This window comes from Camelus dromedarius, chromosome 7 (genome assembly GCF_036321535.1).
Source record: "Camelus dromedarius isolate mCamDro1 chromosome 7, mCamDro1.pat, whole genome shotgun sequence".
In the NCBI taxonomy this organism is placed as follows: domain Eukaryota; kingdom Metazoa; phylum Chordata; class Mammalia; order Artiodactyla; family Camelidae; genus Camelus; species Camelus dromedarius.
In genome coordinates, this window is record NC_087442.1 from 28878376 (window position 1) to 28894438 (window position 16063).

A 16063-nucleotide genomic window follows, 5' to 3' on the forward strand; every position below is an offset into this window, starting at 1 on the left:
CTGCTGAGAGAAAATGTTTTTCTTTTCAGACACTTTATTCAAGGCCTCAATTAAGAAAGTTTTTCTGACTGAATTTAGCAAATAACCTTCAATACAGAAACACACTGGTAATTTATCCCCTGAAAATGCACCCATGCAAAGGCTTCCCAAACAGCTGAAGCAGTATTTGGGGGCACACCAAAAAGGCAGAGCCCAGCAGAGAAAGAAGGGTGCCTGAAAACAAGAGAGGGGAAAGAATTTTGTCCAGTATCATTTGGGAACCCAGACAAATATTTAGTAATAGTAGCATTATCATTTCAAACCTTAATTTCTATAATTATGAATGGATATCCTATACACCAAGTCTACTAAGACTCTACAGACTTGTTTTAAAATCAAAATAAAGTCACATGGTCATTAATTAAAAAACAATCTATGTGTGCTTTGTAATTTACTGTTTCCTTTTATACACTTAGACATTTTAAAAAGCCACTGTCATATAAAGTGAGAGTTTAAAAACAGGAAAAAAATTGGGGAAAGTAGTTAATCACAGAGAATCACAGATAGCTCTTGAGATTATTTTCATAGGTGAGCATTTCACAGGTAGCATCATACCTTCAGATTCCAGCTGTTTGAGTTGCTGTGAGGTGTGGAGGAAGTAGGCTCTCAATAGGACAAAAGCAGTGATCACTGGCACTGTTGCTAGGAAGATGTAGGGTTGTAAAATCGAGACTACTGTCACAGCTCCAATCACAATTAATAACAACTGCAGGATCAAAGAAAACACGTTGGTGAGTAAACATTTCCATGTTGCAAAATGGACAGTGTGTGCCAGCAATATATTTCCAAATAGGCTCTTCATAATCTGTTTCATTCTTAATAAGTGGCAGGTAACTTCCTAGTAGGAAGGCAGCCATCTCAAAGTACATTTTCATAAGTGCTATTGAAATTCAAAAAATTGTTCAGGTAATAATAACATTCTGAAGTTTTGAAATTCTTGGATTTCAGTATATTCTTATTTTTCATACACTTTGTAGAGGTAAATAAATATTAAATGAATATGATTTTTCTCTAGCCTGGGCTTCTTTTAAAACTAACTTTTTATTTGAACTAATTTTAGTATGAATGTGAAATTTTAAGATTTATTTTGTTTAAACCATTTCTGAAAATCAAGGGCATTCATCTGGGAGCCTTTTGAGTCATAAAGATATGGTTTAAGTGTAGGCTTGACCGTTTAGGCAAGCTACTTAATTTCTCTGACCCTAGCTGATTAAAATTTAAGACTGAAAAAAATTATACTTAATAAATTTTATTCCCTTTCCCATTTTGTTCCTGTTCCTTAAAAACACTTGACAATGACCTAGAGGCTCAAAAAAAGAAAAAAAGAGAAAAAGCTTTAAGGGGTATGGCTGACTTAATTAGATAATTTTTCTCTCATACGTTGTCAGATGAATTTTGTTTCAGTCAAGCCCATTCATTAGAGGTATCTCTTCACGTTACCCACCCAAAACCTGGCACCTTGTGAGCAGTCTCAGAAATAAGTTAGCCAAGTTGGTATCCTTCAGATCAAGTCAAAGGCTTAAATTCTGTATTTCTACATGACACTAAATCCATACATTTCAAAAAGAAAAAAAATCAACTGACATTTGCTCCACAACAACAAATTTGAATAAAGTAAAAATAAAGTAACTGTCACAACAAGGGTTGACAAAATAACCCTATCATAACACCTATATGATAATCAGTGCTCCAGTTCTCTACCAGCTTCCATGGGTGACACATTTTTTTTTAATTTCTTTAATTATTTTTATTTTTATTTTTTTTAATGGGTGACACATTTTTCAGTTGATACAGTGAAATACAGAACATTTTGGTAGATGGGAACAGGGCTGAGGGTGTAGCTAAGCTCTGCATAATCTTTGAATGGGTTGTTATTTTCACCTAAGGCTTTGGATGATCATATCTGAATGACACTTTTCCAGGGAAAATGCCTCTAACATGTCTAATCATCAAATTCTACAACACCAGCCCCTCAGTCATTCTCATTCAACAAGTACTGAGATAAATCTTTACTGTGCCAGACGCTGGACTAAGTTCATAGGATGACCCAGTAATCTAAGGGAAAAGTCTTCCCTACTCCATTCTTGCCCTACAGGTGCCACCAGTGCAATAAAAAAGTCTCAAATGCCCTAGTTACTACATGACAAGACTTCACCAATGGGAGGCGACTCAGGTTTTCAACTGAGGATGTTTATTTCTCAGAAATAGTCCTTTGGGAAAAAAAAGAGAAATTAACTTCTGAGTATTATTCACTAGGAAACTTGATTTCATATAAATAGGCCATCATATTAAATATCAGAATGTCTGAAAAACAAATGCTGTTGCACCAGCAGCACAGAAACATTCACCTATTCCCTCAGGATCAGGGTTTTTTGTTTGCTGTTGACAGTTGGAAATGGCACTGTATTCATTTGTCTTGTGCTATTTTTACTATAGAATTCCTGTCTGGAGCTGCTGGATTATAACAGTGGAGATTCTTAGAAATGAAACTGTAACTATTATGATAGAATAGGAAGAACTGTGCAGCCAACCAATCAACATAGCACACTGGGTGTGAGAAGAATGAAGAAGTTGGGTACAACTGGAAGTGATGAAACAGTCACACAACAGACTTCCAGCAATTACAATCACTCAGAACATAGCCCAAACTGAGAAATAAGTAAAAAATAAGTCTAAGCTCTGTAAGAAGCCATCCTTCGGCACTGAGGTCAGAAGCTAATAATTTAGCACTTGTGCAAAACTAAAGACCCTGGTTTCATAAATTTGATATTCTAATTACTCAAAGAAACTTTCAGTTCTGTCCTAGTTCTTAAACTACAGTGAATAAGATACAAGTCATTGTAGACCAGGTGTATTAGTGAGAGGACAACAAAATAAGTAAATAGAGAGACTTCAATACAAGATGAAAATGTGAGCATGGATTTTTAATTCCCATTTATCCTTACTTATGTCCTAAAATTCAAGGGAAAAAAAATCAAAATCAACAGACTATAAAAACTGCAAGGCACCATCTACCCATGCTCCTTAGAAGTAGGCAGCACCTTTTCACCTACTAAAAACAGCTCCAAAGCATTCCTGACACTGAAGGGCATGTAGTGCTGGAGTAGGTGATAAAAATGATCCCATTGAAATCATTTAGAAGGTTAACTAATTAATTGACTGACTGATAAACAGATAAATAAATACCTATTTAAAATCATGCTATGAACATCAGATTTGAAATTTAATTCATAATTGATAGTCCTTGAGAATTTTTAAGCAAGGGGTTAGTGGGATTAACAGAATAAAAAGTGGTGGTGGAGGGGAAAGATGTACAAGACATAATGGAGACCAATGTGGCAGGATTCACTGTGTATTTGCCTATTAGGGTCAGAGAGAAGAAATCAAAAAAGACCTGAAGGTTTGGAGGCTGAAAAGAGAAGATTTGCATATTTTAAAATACACAGGTTTCTGTTTCAAGAAAAAAAAAAATCATTCACTGAAACATAGAGATAAGTAGGATGCTAGAATAGTGTTTTCCAGTGTGGCTTCAAGTTCAAATGTGCCATGTAGGGTCCACTTCCAGCATGCCAATCTGAAGAATTCAACTTTAATACTGAAAGTAACCATCACCAGATTTCTCTTCCTCATTTTAGAAACCTGAGACCCTTAGGGATTAAGCATCTTGCTCAAGGCAAAATAAATAGTTGTCTCTGCAGAAGAGAACCTGGGTCTTTCATTTTCACTATAACACGTTTCAATCCAGAAAACAAATTTCTCAGAATATTATCAAACGTTATGAACTAGAGCAAATAGAATTTACACATTTTAAAAAAAGGAAACTTTTATGTGTACCTTATTCTGTGAAAAAAAAAATATGTTTCTGAAATGTGACCAGAATGAAATTTCTTTAATCTGAACATAATTAAGGCCAGAGGAGTTCACAATTTAAAGGACCCCTCTGATGAATTTTTTTAATAAAATCAAGATTAATCAGATTTTAGTGTATTTGATTGTCATATATTGTTTCCTTAATGTGAGACCCTCTTATAAGTAAAATAGGGAAATCAAAATAAAAGCACCCTGCTCAATTTCTTATGAAGCAACAACTAATGAACCCCAATAACATGAGGAGTTGAGCAGAAACTATTCAAATTGCCATAAAAGAAAAAATTTGAGTCATCACATGTGTCCAAAAGTGTTAATTTATAAAATAAATACACAAAAATGTACACTCCCAGAGGGTTTCTGAAATGAGCCTTACACTGATTCAGAAAATACTCAGCAGACTACGAAAGTTCAGAAAAAAATTATCAAGGGCTAACACTCATGAATCCTTCTGCAATCATGTCAAGATGTCCATGTTCCAGTTTGTATGTGACTTAATAATACATTTGGGACCAGTCATTTACACTCCTAGAACAAGGGACAAATATCCAGAATTTAAAGAAAGACACCAGAAATTCCCCTTCACACGTATGAACTCAAAGCTTATCGGTTGTAAGAATTCCAGCAGCGGCTGCTGAGTTATATCCCTAAACAGAGTAACTGAAGGAAATTCAAACTGCTAAAGTTCACTTGGAACAGTTAACGTGCTTTATTGTGCTAATCATGTCAGATGAAGCAAACCGGCAATCTGGTTTTCTGCACCTGCCAACGTCAGTTGTGTATACACATAAATGTGGTTGTTCTTATTTTACTTCATAGGTTCTCAGAGGGGTGGGGAGGGGGGCAGGGGTGGGAACAACTCAACCTGAGATGGGCAGGATCCTGTTCCAACTGTCTCTCCAAGGAGGTCATTGAGGCTGCACCATTTGCTCTCTGGGGCTCAACCTAAGCCAGACAGGAACCTGTTTTCAAACCTGGTCCAACAACCAAGGTTATTAACTCACAACACTCAAGTTCTGTCATTTATGGAGTCCTAATGTGGTATCCCCTAGGTCACTTTCACCTCCACCGCCTCCCTTCCTTCTCTACTTTTACCATCAATCCCCCCTTTCAAGGACACATGCTCAGCCAGGCTGCCTTGAAGGCATCATCAGATCTGTCACCAAGGGCTAGTCCTCACTCGTCCTGAATTCTTCCTTCCCCTCTTGCCTGCTTGAAAATTTATCTGTGCTCCTGTCCCTGCACTACGGTCCTTACTGTGAGATTGCTGACTAGCTAATCTGTGCCAAAGTGTTCATGGATGAGACTGGTTCAAACTGCAGTCCACCAGGAAATCAAACTTCATTTTTAACACAAGACTTTTGGAGGTAGGTGACTTCTATCAAATAGTGACACCAATGTCAACAATGTCATGCTTCATGGACAGTCATTTGGAGGAAGGTGGTCAATTACTCCTCTTAAGTCATTCCCAAATAGACAAGTTAGTACATGTACATGCAAAACTGCCTTGCTCGGGTAAACAGTTCTGACTTATTGCTGAATTTACTAAATTTATGTCTATCTTGAAGTTTTTTTTTTCTTTCGTATTGACAAGATTCATACAATAGACAGGACTTTAACTCTTTTTTTAAAAAATTATAGTCAGTTTACAATGTTGTGTCAATTTCTGGTGTACAGCATAAGGGACTCCAACTCTTAATCAAATGAAAAATAAGCAAAAACTAATTTACCATCTTTTCTAATTGTCTAAAAAAGTGAGACAAAGCAAAAACAATGATACTTATTTTTACAAACCTGGATAAAGTCAAATATGGTAAGAGGCAGGAGATCATCCAAAACTGCTATATCTTTGGAGAATCTATTAAGAATCCCACCTATAATAGAAAGAAAAATAAATTCCTCAAAAACTAGTCATCTTAAAAAGACATAGCAGTATCTGATAAATTTGGATCATAGCAGAGGGATTCAAAACCCAAAAAGAATTAGCACATAATCAGATAAATAAGTCTGTAGACAACTTCAGTGTCATACAAAGATTGTAAGTAACTTGTACAGAGATTCTAAGTAACTATGTGTTCAAGCTATTATCTCCTACTTTTAAACCTTTATAAAATACAGACTGCTGTGAGATTCAGGCAGAAACCAATGTCTTTAATAGAGCCCTATCACAAATTATGTCGAGAATGGGCATCCATTCTACTAGTCTCACACTAGCAAGCCCGAGTTTAATGATAATTATCTGGATATGCTATCCTCATTCCCTTCCATCTGTATCTCGTAATGTAGAGCCTCCCTCTCCTTCGACTTCCACACCTTTCTGACACAGAACCCGCAGCCACTCTCAACCCCTGCCTGAGCACTATGGGAACCTCCTTTGCTATATCCTCCTTTTCTACCCTCTTCACTGGCAATCTAAGTTTCAGCCTGCCTTCTAAACTCCTGACTCACATTTATAAGTCTGAAAACTTTTTCCTTCAATGAAAAAAAGTTACATATGGAGTGGCTACTAGGCACAACGCTAGGCACCGAGATAACAGAGGGGAATGAGCCTTGTTCCTTGCCCTGGAGGAATTCATTGTCTAGGGGTGAGTTACACATATAATTAGATAAAATATAACACACTGTACAAACAAAGTGATATCAAATCTTATCATTTACCCCCCCATTAACTACAGGATAAAGTCCAAAATTCTTAGTTTAATATTTAATGCTTTCCATAATTTGGCCTTAAGCCACCCTGGGTACAAGCTTCCTCTTCTCAAACAGTCCATTTCAGCCAAACTGGTTTATTCTTTAAATAAACTTTATACTCTCCTACCTCCCTGCCTTTTCCATGTGGTTCCCCCTGCCTGAAAACCTTTTCCCTTCGTCTCTACTTGATAAAATCTAGGTCTCCTTCCTGGACTGACTCAAATGCCTCTCCTGCCAGGAAGCATCAATATTTGTGCCAGCTCAAATTAGTCTCCTCCTCCTCTGGACACACAATATCATTAATACATTTGGTCAGCACTTCGAAACTATATCCATGTCTTATAGTTGCTTGTATACATGTCTTATCTCTTTTTTCTAGATTGTAAACTGCTAGAGGTCATTGAGACCACACCACATGTATTTTGTGTCACTCTGAGCCCTCAGCAAAAAGCCTTATATGTAGGAATTATTCAATGCTTATTTTTTGATTTGTCATGATCTCCCAGCTCTTATTAATGATATTTTATTTAGCATATTTAATTAAACATATTTGTATATCATTTCATTAATGAACCAAACACTGGAAAAAATAGCCTATAGCACTTATTCTGTGTAGAAAATGAAAGTTATTTTGGTAGAAAGAAAAAATATTCTGGTGTTTAGCATATTTCAAATGGGAAACCAAAGAAAGGGAACAACAGAGGAGAACTAATGTTCATTTCATGTTGGCTACGTAACAGGCTGGTAGATGATAACCTGGTTTCATCCTCACAATGATCCTCTGAGACAATTATTCCTTTCCCCATTTTACAGATGCGGAGGCAAGGCTCAGAAGAGTAACTCGTCCAAGAGCATCACTCTTATGAGGACAAGCCAGGCCTCAAACAATGCCAGTGCTTCATCCATTATGTCTCATTGCCCATTTCTAACTTCTAGAAACTTGGGCAAGTCCTCTACCTTCTCTACATCTCAGTTTTCTGCTAAAAAAATGAAATCATTGGACCAAGGTAATTTGACATTCCCTTTTAGGTCTAAAATTTCTTAGATCTAAAACAGGGCATGGTGATGACAATATCTAAATGAGATAAGGCTTTAGTGACACACAAGGGCTTCAGAGTAAATATAAAGACCTTCCTGAATACTAACACTGAACTGTTGTTACCCAGAAAAAAAAATGATGGATATTTTTTATTGTGAGATCTTTTAGATACAAATCACGCTAAAAATTTCAATCTTGGAATTTACTCTTTCCTTTATAATCAAACATTTCTGTGTCTACCTCCTCTCCCTTGTCTGTGAATTCTTCCAGGGCAAGAACTGTGCCTTATTCATCTGGCTTAGTGCCACACAAAGTAAGTGTTCAACAGATTGCTGTAAGAATAAAAGCTGGGAAATTCCTTATTAACCTCAGATTCTTTAAAAGTGAATTTGTCTAAAGGTGAACCAACAGAATTGATTATTTTCAAAGCATCTTATTGCCTTTAGTTTTTAAAATCTTTGGTCCTTTTATTTCACTACTCTTACTTTCTGTGACCTTATTTATTTTTGTTGAGGTATAACTGACAAATAAAATTGGAAGATATTTAAAGTATACAATGTGCAATTTGATATATGTATTCACTGTGAAAGGATTGCTTTCCTTGAGTTAATTAACTCATCCATCACTGCTCATAGTTACCTTTGTGTATGTGTGTCATAAGTTTTACTCTCTTTAGCAAATTCCAATTATATAATACAGTGTTATCCATTATAGTCACCATGTTATACATTAGTTCTTCAGACCTTATTCATCTTGCAACTGAAAGCTTGTACTCTTTTACAACCTCTATGATAGTGTCAAGAAATATTTTAAAAATACATTTGGGATCCCCATCCATTAAAATAAAACCTGGAACAAATTTATAGGATCATCTTTGAATAGTTACATGAAACTAGATTATTCTACCCCACCGGAAGACTTTATTAGTAAGAAACTTTTATATTTTTCTTGATCACCTCGAATCTTCTCTTTTAAACAACACTGTACATTGGTAACAAGATGCCTGGAAGGGGGCTGGATCAAATGTCTAAACAGAGAAGGACAACTGACTCAAAAAGGGCTGCTTCTGCTGGTATAGTCCCATCCGCATCATGTCCCAACAAAGAGAGCCATTCTAATTAGCTGATACAGAAAGAGGAGAAGAGACAATATCTGACAGCCTATAATACTTGAGATATGTAAATCTTAGTCATAAGGAAGCTCAATAAAGGTGGATACCTCCATGCAAAAGCCAACGCTACTACTGGAAAACCAACTAACTCATGGGCCCTTCTCATGGAGAATCAACAGTTTCATTTTGTACATCCAGTCAAGTACCTGCTTTCAATGTGTTGAGGGTTGACATAGGGGCTTGAAGAACAGAATGTAACATCTTGTGGTGTAAGATTTTCGACACTGTGATTAGAGTATGCACCAGCGGCAAACCTCTGAACATTCCCAGAGCAAGCAAAGTGTCGGCCACTCCCACATAAATGTAAAAAACATAATACGAGCTGGTGCTGGTGATGATCACCACATAACTATTATTTGCACTCTTAGTACTATTCCCTCCGTCTTGAAGAGGTGTTCTGTAAAGCAAAAGGACATTGTTATTTGGCAACCAAACTTTCCCACTGGATTTCCAATACATGTAAATGATGCTGAATTTGAGTCTAAAGAAAACACATTTCATTAGCAGAGTTAATGCCTTTAATCTGAAGTACTGCAGGAAAGTAGACTAAGTTTTTTCACCATTGAAATAGATAAAATTGACCCTTATTAAATCGTCAGAGAAAATATTAAATGTATAATGTTGTTTTAAGTATTGTCATTGCAACTTACAGAAACTAAACACGACTAAACAGAAAGTGGTGAAGAGCTGCAGGAACTACACATGCTCACAATTTCAAACAAAAGAACTCAATTTTCTACTACAGTATTGTGGGGAAATGAAGCATAGTGGATATTACAATATTTAATAAGACCCAAATAATCAGTAGAAACAAAATATACCACAAGAAGACACAGAATACTCACTTTCTAAGCAGCCACACCACCACCATAGAGGCAGCCACCTGGAATGGAATAATACACACTTGATTTTTTTTCCAACATCTTTTCCTACTCTTCCCACCCCCGCCTCTAATGCCACCATGACCAACTTCAAAATACACACAATTTCACTTTTCTTTGCTTTACTTTCCCGGGTCCAGCAGCTACAATAATTGTTCTAAGAACCACTATTTGATGTGAGAACATGTTAAGCTAATGGAATTCAAATTCCACTGAATAAAATACTTTTCCATTTTTCTCCTTCATTCAACAGAAACTATCCATTGAAGCTCATAGGAGAGCTAAGATTTATTTCAGTTGAATGTTTTCAATAATAAAGTTTGTTTCTTATATAGAGATTAATCTCGGTCTGCTGGCAGATAATTTATCTGGTTAGTGGCTATAAATAATTTCATTTGTTGTGCAATGATTATGAAGGACTCAGAACTATAAGACCAGCTAACTGTTGGAAAAGATAAGACAAATGTTTATGGAAATCAGTTAAAAATCTCAACAATGCAAAATTTCAGTTTATGAATAAAGATAAGGGGCATTCAGATTAAAACATGTATTATTGGCACTATTTGGGCTTTCTCAAGGTGGAAACATTTAGCTGAGGAACAAATGTTCTATATTACAACTAAATAAAAAAATTTTTTAACAACTATGATTTTTAAAATTTCTTTGATATTTAAATGATCTTTACTCTGTTCCATTTTAATTTGGCATTCTATTCTCTCAAACCCTGTGGGAAAACAATCTTGTGATGAGAACCACACAGCTGGAACACTAGAAATACTTACAAAATTGTAAGATTGTAATTCTACAATTAGCCTTAGCAAAGAATCAAATAGAAAAAAGAAGAAATTGTGAGTAAAATAATTTGAAAATGAACTCAGCATAAAAATAAACAGGAGAGAAACAAATACGCTTGGTATAAGAAATTTATGCCTTATTCATCTTAAGACATTAATCTACGTCAAGTTTATCATAAGTATTTAATAGTACCATATAAAAATTGTGGAGAATGTTTAGAATTAAGAAGTTACATTATGAAGTCCTACACTTTAAAGAGTGTATAATTTTTAGTTAAATTTACATATCAGACAGGTGCATAATAATGAAAAATCTAATGGTATCATTCTCATTTTCCTACTTTTTTCCATTATACACACAGCCTCCATGCACTGTATGAATAAAAGCTACCTTTGTTTCCTTGATATTCAAGTGAATTCAAAATGATGAGAAACTCGGCAATAATCTAGCTATTTCAAAAGTCTTTGTTCCAGTACAAATATTTTCCTGTTTCTTAAGACTAATCAAATTACTCAGGAACTTAGATAAGGGTATATTTCTGAGTCACTCTTCAGTTACTATAGTCCCCCTTTGTTCCAATTAAAGAAGTGTCAATAATGCTGGCATTGCCAACACTCCCTGAATGTGAGTAAATTCCCAAAATAAGTATTTTACAATGTTTACCCTGGAACAATAATCAAAGCAGTTTCTCAAAGGTACTGGTCTAATCAGTGCAATGTAAATTTATTTCTTGGCTCTCATGAATAGAGACCACCAACCCAAACTACTTGCATTGACTGGAACAAAAACATTTCCAAGGATTTGACATAACGACTTTAGCAAAAATGTCTGGGGCATATGGAAACAATTGAGTAATCAAGTTCTAACATTTAATTTCCAGAATGTTTGAGGTTATAAAGTTCAAGCAGTTTATGATAGAAGGACGGCCCTGGAAGATTAAACAGGAAAAGCGCAAAGGTCTTTATTTTCAGCTTTTTCAGGGTTTTAAACATCATTCCATATCACACAGAAAACAGTATAGTCTAGACCAGCACTGTCCAGGAGAAATTTCCACAAGAAAAGAAACGTTCTCTGCTTTGTTCTACGTTGTGGCCATTTGACACACAGGGCACTCAATCACTTAGAATCTGGCTCATGTGGGTGACCAAAGAACTGAATTTTACATTTTATTTTAAGTAATTTCATTTAATTTATATGGTCATATGTGGCTAGTGGCTACTGTACTGGACAGTGCATGCAGAGATTAAGACTATTAGTTATGAAGGGGTGTAGACAGAGTGTTCATTATAGACCCATGCCAGGCAACAGGAATTTAATGATGGTATTCTCTAAGGATAGATCCATGAATGGCCAAGATAAGGATTCATGAACTTTGCAAATGATGCCAAGATGAAAAAGGATAGCCAGTATTTAGAAGCTAGGTCAGAATTTAAATTATATAATTTGTCTATATGATTTTTAAAAACGGCATGTTGGGGAAAGGATATCATAGCATGCACATATGGAAAAAGAAGCCCAGTGCCTATATTTGAAAGACATATTTGCTAAATGAATTAGTAAACATCTTTGGAGATGTGACAGACGAAGACTGATCACGTATGAAGTAAAACCACAACAGCGTGGTTTCCAAGGTAGTAATGTACAACTAGAGGAGGAATATGTTCAAGACTTATGAGGAGCCCTACCACAACATAACCTGGCCAGGTACAAGACTCGATACTCACAACTAAAGAAAATGAGCATGAAAGAGGAAAAAAACTGCTAAAGCCAGATATACAAAAGGTTCAGAAACGTGAATACGACCAAACAAGGTATTATGGCTCAACATTCTCTCATGAAGAATAGTCCCTCTTTGTTCCAGTTAAAGAAGTGTCAAGAGGAAGGGAGGGTGCAGCTCAGAGGTACAGTGCATGTTAGCATGCATGAGGTCCTGGGTTCAATCCCCAGTACCTCTGTTAAAAAATAAATGAATAAAAATATTAAACCTGATTACCTCCCCCCACCAAAAAAAAAAAAAAAAACCAGAAAGAAGTGTCAATAATGCTGGAATTGCCAACAGTCTCTGTGTTTAAACAGTCTCTGTGTTTAATGTGAGTGTTTAATAAGCTACAAAGAAGACAACTCCTAAATATTTCACTGCAGAGTATCTGCAGAGGCCTTTAAATCTGACTTAGGGTTCTTAACACTCTGGACGTTGAACCTAGTTAATAACAGCAACCTCTTCTAGTCATAACAGATGTCCTTGCCTCCTCTCGTGTCCCTATCCAATTCATTTTCCATGTAGCAGATAGAGTGATCTTTTTCAAAACATTTTAAAAAATAATATATATTGGATGAAGATTTTCAAAGGCTTCCTATTGCATTTAAAATAAAAACCAACTTCTTTACTACAGCTAATGGTCCTGCAAACCTGGTTCTGGCTAACTTTTCCAACATCACCCCATGACATGCCACTCACTCACCTCTTCCACTTCCCCAACTGTGCTGACCTCCTCTCAGTTTCCATAACTTACCAAACCTTTGTATTTGCCCCAGTCTCTGCATGTCTGAGTCCTTCTTGCCTTTCAGGCATCAACTAAATGTCATTTCCTCAGGAAGGCCTCCCTGTCCACCCTCTTTTTCCCGCCTTTACTTTAGCACACTATTTCCTAATGGTTCTTCTCACACTCTGCGATTATCCCCATCAAAACGTATTTATTGCCTATCTCCTCCTTCAGAATGTGCTTCATAAGACCAGGGAGGAGCCATCTGTCCTCCTTCCCATTGCATCCTCAATGCCTATAACAACACATGGTAAATGATAGGCATTCAGTAAATCTGTACTTAATAAAGGGATGGATGGATAAAAGGACACTTAAATTTAACAAAATTTACAAATGTCAACAGAGAGAAAGTTATAGAATAATCATATAGAAAGCATTTTTAAAAGCAGGTGACATATTATATTTTGTAGGATAAAGAACCAGAACCAATTCACTCTATAAGCTTTGTACATACACAGAATTCAGAGCTACCTACCGAATCAGAAAATGAGATCTGTGTGCAAATGAATACCTACTGGTATTTGGGGTTTTTACCAAAGGAGCACAGCATTATGAATGTTCTCTTAACACGATAAACAGAAGTACATGAGTGTATTCCACCTCTATGTTCTGTTTTGTTCTTCACTGGATACACAACATATAGAATCATGCCTAGCATACTCAACTCAAAATATGTGTTGAATGAATAAATGGCTGAACGAATGACAGGTAGTAATAGTAAAGTGACATCTAGTCATGACTTCATACACAGATTTCAATGCTTTGCAGGTCAAATCATGCCCTAAAACATAGACCCTTGCTAAATAAAGCTGCCTTAAAAGCATTACTACCAATAGAGGTATTACTATCAATAGAGATATTATGGGAGCATATTACATATATTAATAATGTAAAACCACCCAGGGGTTCCTCATTAACAAACAGAAAGGAAATTGTAAAGGAAGAGTATACAGCAGTTCTCTGACACATTTCTTAAAAATCACAGAATAAAAGCACTAAACAGAGTCTTTAGATATTCCAGGCAACAACAATACCCCCTGGTTGTTGTAAAAGGAAGGAGGAAAGTGCCTCCCACTTTATTACTTGCATTTCTTCTCTATCTAGTCAATGATGCGCTGCCAAGCAGCAGCACTAGAAAGACCAACATAGTAGAAATTTTAAAGCCTAGATTCTTGGTGCTACTATCTAAGAACTTAACAGAAGATATCGTCCTGTAGTAAATAAAACAGTACAAAAACATAAAGGTAGGCTGACTCCCTTATCAAAATGACACTAATGTTAAGTGGTAACAAATCAAATAGACCAAACCAATGTTTTCAGTTTAGCATTTTGAAGACATTTTTTTCAAAGACTATTTATTTCATACTCTAAAAGGGAAGCTTATGGGACCTACTCTTTAAAATTATAAAATCTAAATTGAAGTATGGCCCCTATGAAAACTAAAAATGAATACATCATTTTTATCAAGGAATAAACCTATCTTAACATTTCTTTAGGTTCTCTGATCACTCTGAGTATGAGCCTCAAGGATTAAAAGACCTAAACTATCTTCCTGGATTAGCACCTGTACCAGGATGCAAAGCACCAATGAGATATTTCAATTGTAATGAGAATGGGGCACACTGGTATTAAGACAGGATTTTAGTCTAAAAGGAAACCATGTAAATTTTGATTCAAAGGATCAACAGAATTCTGAACATCAGTGAATGATCTGTTTAGCTCTATAACTAAGCACATAATTAAAACAATTACTATTTATCTATTATCACCAAGTTTTGTTATTAAAAATTTTGCGAGCCAGTTAACTGGCAATGCCTTCAGGAGACTGGCCCAAAAGGCTTATCATTTATTATATTATTTCTTGCCTAGAAAATGACATTATTGATTGTTTTGTTCATTAAAAAGTCAAGTTTTTGCAGTAATTGCGACAGCTGAACTAATAATGGGAAGTTATACAACATTTACACCCTCTGTTGTAGTTTGGTTTCTAGCCTGAAGACAATGGACCACTGTCTTCTTGACTAAGTGTGCTAATAATATTGTACACATATGCAGTGGCCCAATGCTCAATCCACTAATTAATTAATTAATTGCACACCATTTTGAGGGGTGCACAAGTTCAGCTCTATGGAGCTGCATGGGACAAAGTTCCTGTAAATGAACATAAATCACCACCACATTCAGAAAGGACCATTTTTTCCTACAAAACTAAATTAAAGATATTCAAGTAATATTGATCTTCCCATGCAGGGGTTCAAATTTTTGACAATTATAAAGGGCTGGTTTGAGATTAAATATGGCACAAGACTGGGTTTTACCCACATTAATGTTGGTCATTTGGCATGACTGGCAGAGATTAATGAGGTAAATGTGAAATACATTTCAATGCAATTTTTATTCTCATGTGAGGGTGTCAAATTACTCAACCCCATATTTTTGTTAAAGTATAAAATGACTTATTGAAACTTCCTTTATGTCACTTGTGGACTTGTCCACCTCAAATCATCTTGAGCTTTGTAATGATGATAGACAATAAGGATATTAGTGAGAACAGTAACTAACACTGCTCACTATGTGCCAAATTCATTAAATGCTTTATAATCATGATGTATTTTAACCTACAAAAATGGCCTATGAAACGTACTATCAAAACTCCATTTTATAGATGAAGAAACTGAAGCTCAGAGATGCTAACTAACTTGTTCAGTTTCATAGAGTTGATAACACAGAGTTATAATTCACAGCCAGGTCAGCCTGATTCCAGAGTTGGCACCATGGTCTACTGCATCTCGAGTCCAGCCTCCATTTGGTTTATTCATTTTAAAATAGTAAAGAAGAGACATCATCAGAACTCAAAGATCAAATGGAAATTGACACTTTGTAGGTTGAAGTAGTGTGTACAACTTTCCAGTACATCCCCTTCGATATTTCACACTACTTTACTTGGTCAGGGAGGAGTAATGGTATTTTGTGTAGACTTCTTAATTGAGGGTACAAACAGCCAAGTAAGAAAATGATGTAGTTACACGCTTAGGTT

The 16063-nt window shown here is 35.8% G+C and overlaps 1 protein-coding gene across 1 annotated transcript in view; it reads right to left on the reverse strand.

Annotated features, from left to right (window-relative positions):
* CFTR (CF transmembrane conductance regulator) overlaps nucleotides 1-16063 on the reverse strand; it is a 140800-nt gene that overhangs the window by 43337 nt on the left and 81400 nt on the right. The window contains exons 16-19 of the mRNA XM_064487383.1: nucleotides 9653-9690; nucleotides 8954-9204; nucleotides 5701-5780; nucleotides 595-745 (exon numbers count right to left, since the gene is read on the reverse strand). Of these exons, the coding sequence (XP_064343453.1) occupies nucleotides 595-745; nucleotides 5701-5780; nucleotides 8954-9204; nucleotides 9653-9690 (520 nt within the window). The remainder of the gene's footprint in view (nucleotides 1-594; nucleotides 746-5700; nucleotides 5781-8953; nucleotides 9205-9652; nucleotides 9691-16063) is intronic.